The 8521-nt window shown below is 41.4% G+C and overlaps 2 protein-coding genes across 2 annotated transcripts; one reads left to right on the top strand and one right to left on the bottom strand.

Moving 5' to 3' along the window:
• Positions 1-3631: 3631 nt before the first annotated feature.
• DEU56DRAFT_750448 (uncharacterized protein) lies at positions 3632-4351 on the top strand (the record flags this gene model as incomplete). Its single annotated transcript, XM_041349537.1, has 5 exons — positions 3632-3679; positions 3736-3844; positions 3868-3884; positions 4049-4132; positions 4187-4351. The coding sequence occupies 5 exons, from the start codon at positions 3632-3634 to the stop codon at positions 4349-4351; spliced, it is 423 nt and encodes a 140-aa protein (XP_041215759.1).
• Positions 4352-5103: 752 nt separating this feature from the next.
• Positions 5104-6884, bottom strand: DEU56DRAFT_750447 (uncharacterized protein; the record flags this gene model as incomplete). Its single annotated transcript, XM_041349536.1, has 11 exons — positions 5104-5262; positions 5311-5364; positions 5410-5428; positions 5508-5595; positions 5658-5678; positions 5934-5977; positions 6210-6275; positions 6331-6423; positions 6478-6554; positions 6602-6688; positions 6807-6884. The coding sequence occupies 11 exons, from the start codon at positions 6882-6884 to the stop codon at positions 5104-5106; spliced, it is 786 nt and encodes a 261-aa protein (XP_041215758.1).
• Between the last annotated feature and the right edge of the window lie 1637 nt (positions 6885-8521).

Raw genomic sequence — 8521 nt, 5'->3', positions numbered from 1 at the left:
GTATCAGACACTAAGACGAAGAGTCTTTAGTGAAGAAGTTATACGAGAGTGATCATGCTCAAGGAAGGTCTATCAGAATACTGAGTAGATTCAAGTTAAGGAATACAGGACAGATGGATCAACTACTTATAGGTAAGAGATACTTCAGGGCAAGACTACTGAATCACTGGTAAAGGTACAGGGTACAAGATAAGAGATAAGACATAAGACGGTGATCAAGGATGCTATACAAGATGATGATGAGGACATCATATGGCAGTACAAGATGAGAGAAAAAGATAGGGGGTCCGGCCCGAAGTATGTTATTATAACACTCTGTAATTTCTTTAAGAGAAGCAGATAAGATGAATAAGTCTGTGAAACCATGGCACAACCCACTCTTTGTATTGTTATACTCTGGCCTGAAGGCTGATGAATTTATCCAACTCCAATTTTGCCAGTGGTGAGTTGCAATCTCCTTCAAGTCTAACCAACATCTAAACAATTGTGTTAGAAAAGAAACTTGCTTTGAAATTTAGAAGTTTATAGTCTAACAATGAAATTCTGGCATACAACATTGATTTCAACACTAAGAGTTGTAACAATTTCTTTGATAGTAAACTCCCTCACTACATTGGGCCCATTAGTTTCATAACTGCAGAGGGTCATGCATAGACTAGGCTCAATCCAGTATAACTAGTGCTGATTAAGTGCCTTGAGATTACACAAAATGAATAATTCACAGAGGCTGGTGTGAATAAACTTAGTGCAGTGATATTGAGAGCACTACATCATGTGACTCAAAAAACTCTGGTAATCATCTGCCAGACTAGTGAATTTAATTCTCAGCTTCATATGTCTGGAGATAGAAAGACAGTGGTGAAACCCAACCTATCTCTAGTTGACCTCCACACAAATGAGATACTGCTTGTCATGAAACACAAATGCTTTGGCAGCAGACATAACCATGAATCCCAACTCAGTGCAGAGATGATTATTACTTATTAAAATGACAATATCCACTGCATATCACAAAGGCTCCCTCCATAATAAAGATTGTAGTGCTCATTCCAGCAGAATCAAATGAACTTTTTTTATAGCACTATCAGCTTAACAACAAATTGCTTAATTGCTTCAATTGCTGATATTACTGCAGTTTTCAATAATTTGTCAGTGTCTCTTGAGCCCTCAACAACCTGTGGCAAGCCAGATATATGTATCACCAAAGTTCAGAGGTGCAGGACCATATGGATTTGGCATTCTCATGCTTCCATCTTGTAGTACTGTCAAGAATCCACTATATTGAAGTTGAAAGATGTCACAGCTTTGTACGGCCACAGATTGTTGTGCTATGATATTCCGTCTCAAGCGAACAAGTTCCAATGACATTAAGAGAGTTCCGTTCAAAAAAAAAGTTATGCCTGTCACTTCCCTCAAAATGACACTTGTGTAACTCCTTATGTGCCCTGGAAAATGAGCTGAGTTTTAACACTGGTGAGGAGAGGAAGATCATGACCCAGGACCACCAATCTTATGTGACAACTGCTTTAAAACCGTAGATGGGAATGCCCCACTGAAATGAAATAAAAAACCATAGAATGGGGTTAGATGGTCAGGAATATGTGTTGAAAAAGGCAGGAGAACCCCCAGGAGAAAGAGAAGTCAAGGGAACACTAAAGTTTGGAGGAGAAAATATAATGGTATGGGGTGAAATGGGGTGAAATGGTGTTGGGATTCTCTATGAGGTGGAGGGAAGGATGAATGCAGAGCAGTACATCTCCATCCTAGAGGAGTGTCTACTCAAAGCATGTAGGAGTCAGGGATTGATGAAGAAGACATTATCTTTCAATAAGATAATGACCCTAAGAATACCTCAAAGCTGGCCACAAAATGGTTTGAAGACCATAACATCAATGTTTTATTATGGCCAGCACAGTCTCCAGACCTCAATTTCATTAAACATCTCTGGAAATTATTCAAGAGACTACTTGCTGCCTATCAAGATCCTCCAAAGGTGCTATTTGAACTATGAGAGAGAGTTGCAGTAGAATAGGCAAAAATCGCCAAGAGGAGTGTAAGAAGTTCATAGAAAGTATGCCTAAAAGGGTTGCAGCAGTTATTAAAGCTAATGGAGGCAACACAAAGTACTAGAATCATACAATAAGATTGATTTAATACAAAGTCAAAAAAGTATCTGAATGAGTCATAAGAATATAATTATCATGTTTTGCCTATATAAGGGTTTGTTCCCATGCTATATAGCTTAGATTCGAGCCATGATGTAGGGCTTTCAGACATGTCTCTATACCAATATGTTATATCTAGTTGCTGGCTTGCTATGATCTAATTACTCAAAATTGCACAAACATTCAGATACTTTTTTGAGCCACTGTCATATTCCGTACCTGAAGCTTCTTGTCCGGTCCGGTCCGTCCGTTCTAGAATTCATTTCCCCGTGTCCCCATTTGTATATGCTTCTTGATGCCCCTATACACCCGGGTCCTTCTGACAGTTAATATCCGGGTTCATTCTGATCTGTCCGTTAGTCTATTCATTTCCCTTTCATTTAACTTGTCCCCCCTGTTTCATTTAATCTCCGGCTCCATTCTTGATCATCCGCAGCAGTTCATATCTGTTAGTACATTTTCTACATAGCCCTCTGATCCGAAGACTGCGCTTCGGCCGGAAACCCGTCGGATACACTACAGTATATAAACCCTTTGTAACCCGTAGTATTTCCTCAGTTCGAATATTAACTTAGACTCTGTTCAATCCTCGTGTCCTCTCGGCTATTAGGATTATTATCCTAGTCCGGTCCTCCGAGCCTTGGGATTATATCTCTAAGGCTAAATACCTCCGCCTCTACCTTCGGGTAGTCTATACCTTGTTAGTTTCTACCCGGACGAAGTCTCGGGTAGTCTTCCCTCTTTCGTCCGGCCCGTCCATACCCCTCTCTCCCTCGTCCAGCCTGTCTATACCCTTCGGCCGACGATATCCACCCCCCCTGTAAATTAGGGGCCCGTACTCGGTAAAGAGCGCAGCGCATGAGCTGAAGCTAAGCCCCTCCGGTCCGACCTGTTGAACACGGTCTTAACAGCCACCGTATATAACAGATGGAAGTGGAGGTCCATATTTACAGGTATAGCACACATATAGGACCCCAGGAGGATGAAAGTGAACGACTATAATGTCAATTATCTGAATCAGCAGTTTGTCTCATTGAAATGCAGAATCATTGTTCACATCAATATCACCTGATAAGTTGTATCTTTTAAATTGCACACCTTGCGAGGTGACTTTTCATACCAGGTTTCAAGCACTTAAGTGCACTAACTACTCAACAGGCACACTATGGCTGACAATAGATAATCTACCACACTCTATCCACTTTCTTAGAGAGAACACATTTCTTCTCCTTGTCATTCCTGGACCTACTACAGGAGCTTGAGCAGCTCAGTGAAGGTGAGTCCAACAGCCTATGGTAATTTATTTGTGACATTGTCTGCTAGGTCAATTTTTGAAGTGTGTGGCTGTGAAGCTGAAGAAGAAGTTCACATTGCACTACCTTTTACACCTATGGACACTCTAGCATGTCTCAAGACTGCTGGATATGTCTCACAGAACTCTGACAAATTCATGTGTCCATCCTGCAATGTTCCCTTCTGTTCATTGGTTGATACAGCCTGCTTTTATCACCTATGTGAGTATGATTATTCATTGTACTCTTTAATTATCTTTTATCTTACTTTCATATAGAATTCACCTATCGCAACACCCAGAAACAACTCAAATGGAAGTTTATCTACCAAGATTCTGACATTCCTGATGTGCAGGCATCTATTGCTGAAAACAAGGGAGTCTGAATGTCAATCCTTGATCGTTTACCAGCCTGGCATAGTGCACTAGTAAGTATACCACCTGAGATCATGCATCTATTTTGGGGTCCAGGTATGACTCTAACTTACTGTAATTTTACCTCGAGTGCTGAGCATCAATTTTAGTCATGTCTGGACAAATTCATTGAGTCATCTTGATTGAGGAATCTATGTTTATGGTAATAGGGAAATAGTCAGAAACAACTCCCATGGATCGCCTGGCAAAATTCATCCAGTTGATATGGTGGCCTAGTGCCTCTGGCTGCTTTCAAGCAAAGGTAAGTCCTTGAATTTACGTGACTTCATTTGATATACTCATTTGACTCCTTAAGATTGTGAGTGGAGGCGAACATCCAAAAGCAGATGAGTGGCGTAATTTTATGCATGTATACCCAGCAGTGCTCGCAGTCACATGGAACATGTGGTCTTGCCCACCCGATGTAGAGGCCCCAGATCCCAAGAACGGTTTGAAGGTTCAGCAGGCAGTCATCAAATAAAAGAAGTTACTTCACAAGTGGTGCATCAAAAATATTGCACATGATGAGGATGCTCACACTGATGATTACATGGAGCTGGACAAGATCACACCAAGCCAAAACTATTATTCGCGTTATGAGAATGTGCTCCGATTCTGTACTGCAATACATATCTTCGCTTCTCGGTCCATTACACTCCTTGAGGCACTGGAGGCTGAAAATTTTATCTCTCAGGCCCCCCAATCCTGGGCCCAGATGAACTGTCATCTGACTCCAAACTTTCATTCTGCATGCCATCTGTATGAATTCATCACTGCGTATGGACCAGCTTAGTAAGTTTACTTGTTTAGCCTTTCACACTATGGAACTTCCAAGTGAGGTATCTGCATGCCACAGGAGACAACATAATGGGTTTGAATCTCAGTCCAGACCAAACACGGCTGACCGAACAGGACCTCGACCAAAGTCATTCAACCTGTTTAGTCGGCCATTGGCTTTCATACATCAATTCATTATCAATGCTGTAAGTTAGATTTTCTTCATCTTTTCAATTAAAGTTCACATTTATGTATTTAGGCTGGAGACATCACAATCTTGGATGGCATTCTTAACCACCCCTTCATATTGTGGATGGTAATTCATTTTGTGTGGTGCAGTGGTGAGTCGGTACGATGAGGAGACCATGGACAGTGAGCCATGGGACTCAAACCAGACAGGTGGGATCTAAGTCATGGAATGGACAAAGACTAGCTACTGACACGCACAAAGCACATCTATCTAAGTGCCTTGAGGCCCAGGCAAGACTCCTGGCACCCCTGGCCTAGCTCCTGGTCATACCCTACCAACACAGCAGCACCGGACTTGCAGACCTTATCAACGATCTGCTTGAAGACTTCAATTTGGTCTTTGCTGCTATCGGGGCGCTCACGAAGCTAATATTATTTGAGAAAATGTCGTGCCCTCCAGTCATCATCACACACACACAACTTGACGCAAGGAACACCTTCAATATCATCCTTGCGTACATTCGAGGTCTTCATGGTGCATGGAAGATCACATTCGACAACTATAAAACTTACACTTGCAGAATTGGAAACTCTTAGTGACCATCGACAGGTGTATTGGCACTGCTTGATATGTTTTTAACATAGTAGCTTCTAGTGTTGTTGTACTGTACCTAGACCACTGAGGGAGCTCTTCCACTTCCTCAAACTCTGAGTCCTCAACAATGTGCAGTCTGTCTTGTTCCGCTATGTGGCTGTGTTCTTCATTCAGTATCAATACTCAGAATTTGCTACACACTATATTTGACTCAAAGAACACATACCACTGTGTGTACCTAAAGGTCCTGAACCAATCCAAAAGAGACGCTCAAAAATGCACAGTAAGATGCTCAGCAGCTATACATCTATTTTAGACAGCAGACAGGTAGGTATCCCTAGCCATTTACATTTTTCATTAGGAAAAACTGTTTCTCTATATAGCTCTATATAGGTTTATATAGTCACAATAGAGCCCCAACTGACCATAGGATCTATAGAATGGTACCTATTATAGAGCACTATATAACACTTTAAAGTTGCCATAGTTGGGCAAAATATACCAAAACTCCTATAGTTGGCATAGACTCCATAGAAGTCATAGCATCTAGAGGTACTATAGTTAGAATAGTTGGAATATCTACAACATTTCCTTCAATATTTTCTTATCCAATAAAGCATTAAAAGTTAAAATAGATCACCACAATGTGCTATGTGTGCAAATGAAATATTTTGATAAATGATTGGACAGTACATGGAGAACATATATAAGCTAATAGAGTAAGTCATCAGCCCTCCCTTCCATCTGGGACAAAGCTGATTTTTCCATGTCAGCATACATCTTCTCAATATTGCTATCCTCATCATCCATCTGAAGCGCTAACAACTCATGGCCAGATTTTTTGCTGTTGGTGTGCATTAGAAGCTAGAACCATATTAATATAGAAAGAAGATGTGTACCAAATACTTTCATATAGATCCTTCTTGAATTGTTTCATCCAGTTCGGACAGTCCTTTTGGATGCACTCCAGCTTCTTCATGTAAAATTGATATCTGGATGGGTATGGGATGGTGTCAGGGTCACAAAATGAGCAAAGAGCTACTCACCTTGTCCTGAATTGCATCTCACTGAACTTTACTTGAGACCGGGTTCCATTATGCCAGGAGTTGAGGGCGCACTCAACCTACATTAGTTAGATTACTAAGATTGCATAAAGAAATAAAAACTCACCACTATGGCTATAAGAGCCAGAGTAGTATTGGGAATGTGCTTGAAGGTGTCAGGAAAGCATATACCCTCACCCTTAACGCTGAACCACTGGGAAATGTTACAGTAATATGGCCCCCCTATCTTTTTCTGACCCTTTCACCTCTTCACCTCATCACAATGTCACACCATCACCTTTTCATGATTCACCATGATGCTTGATGCACACTTTCTGATCCCCGCCAACCAGAATGCCATATGATCCAGGAACCTTCTGGCGCGCCTTGATGACTAGCTCCCCTCTCATCTGAGTGCAAGCACCCCAAATCTATGAACATGGTTATGAGCATTGATACATATGCTTGGAGATGTACACCCCAATGCCACCAAAGATGTCATAGGCATAACAGGCATCTCTCAAAATGTTGCTTCAGCGGCTGGCCATCTACAATCTGATTCTATTTCCAATTCCGATATGAGTAAAATAGTCTCAGAGCGGCTGCCCAAGTTGAAGCTCTTCAACTTCTTGGCTAATGGGCTTGCCGATGTATGGGCATCTACCTCTGTTTTTATATGACTAACTTTCATATGTAGGTCCATCCCCATGCAAAGGTGGCATTAAATATATTTACTTGTGTGTCCAAGGTGTGCTTCTTTTAATATCATTGGCCTCACATTTTAATGAGGTTTTTCATGGCAGATAATTCTCAGTCAGCTATTATGAAATAATGGAGTTCATGGTCTGCTCTTGAAGATCTCTGAAGTGTATACTTTGATTGTGATGGAGGAGGAAGTGGCCAAAATTGAAATAATGTTAAAGATATATGGGAAGATAGTGCAGCAGACACTGGAATGTGCTAGTTTCATTGTCAATTACATGGAGATGAAGAGTATCTGTGAGTCATCACATAGTTCAGTCAAGACCCTACATAGAACTTGTACCCCAGACATGACAAATGGTCATAGAATGTGGACCAGCCAACCATGGTCAATGCATATACATTTCCACTGGCCAGACATGTAGGATATGACTGGCTGGTCCACATACAATACCACCAGGCAGACATGTAGAGTATGGCTGGCTGGTTAATATGTACAATCAGGGCTAGCCAGACGTGTAGGGTATGACTGGCTGGTCCACGTACAATACCACCAGGCAGACATGTAGGGTATAACTAGCCGGTTAATATATACAATCAGCTCTGGCCAGATGCTAGATCTGATGGTTCAAAAGTATGCTGGCTAGTGCTGTAAGCATTACTTCACACACAGTGGCCGGAGCACTATATGGTGATGTAGAGTTTGGCAGGCCAATGCGGTAGGTGCAGTACAACTTGTCCATGTGTCATATCCCATACCTGAACCTTCTCGTCCGGTCCGGTTCACCTGGTTCCTCGGGCCTGGTCTAGGATTCATTTCCCCTGAGTCCCCATTTGTATGCACTTCTTTCTGCCCCTATATGCCCAGATCCTTCTAACAGTTAATATCTGGTTCCATTCTGATCCTTCTGTTAGTCTATTCATTCACATAATGCAGTGATATATTCCATTACTTATAGGATAGCACATGTTGACATTCCTCCATAAGAGTCGGGCCAACCCACCATGGGCCCACATTACTACAGTGGCTCAAAAAAGTGTTCCAATGTTTGTGCAGTTTCATGTAATTGCATTATGGCAAGCCACAGTGTGTGAATCTGATGTGGCAGTGCAGACATATTTGGTAGTAATACCTTCTGGCTTGAATCTGAGCTTACAGAGTGGAGATATGATAATTCTATAATTGTGACTCATTGGGACACTTTTTTGACTTTGAGTTTAACAACTGCAATATTTATGATTCTGATGTATGATGCTTCCTCCCTTGACTTTAATCATTGCTACTAGTCTCATAAATATATTTTCCATCAATCCTATACATTTCTGCTTAAAAATATTCCCATAC

Source organism: Suillus clintonianus (genome assembly GCF_016758775.1).
Source record: "Suillus clintonianus strain FC179 chromosome Unknown DEU56scaffold_1, whole genome shotgun sequence".
Lineage (NCBI taxonomy): Eukaryota > Fungi > Basidiomycota > Agaricomycetes > Boletales > Suillaceae > Suillus > Suillus clintonianus.
Note: the sequence above shows the minus strand (reverse complement) of the source record. Positions and strands in the feature narration are given on the sequence as shown.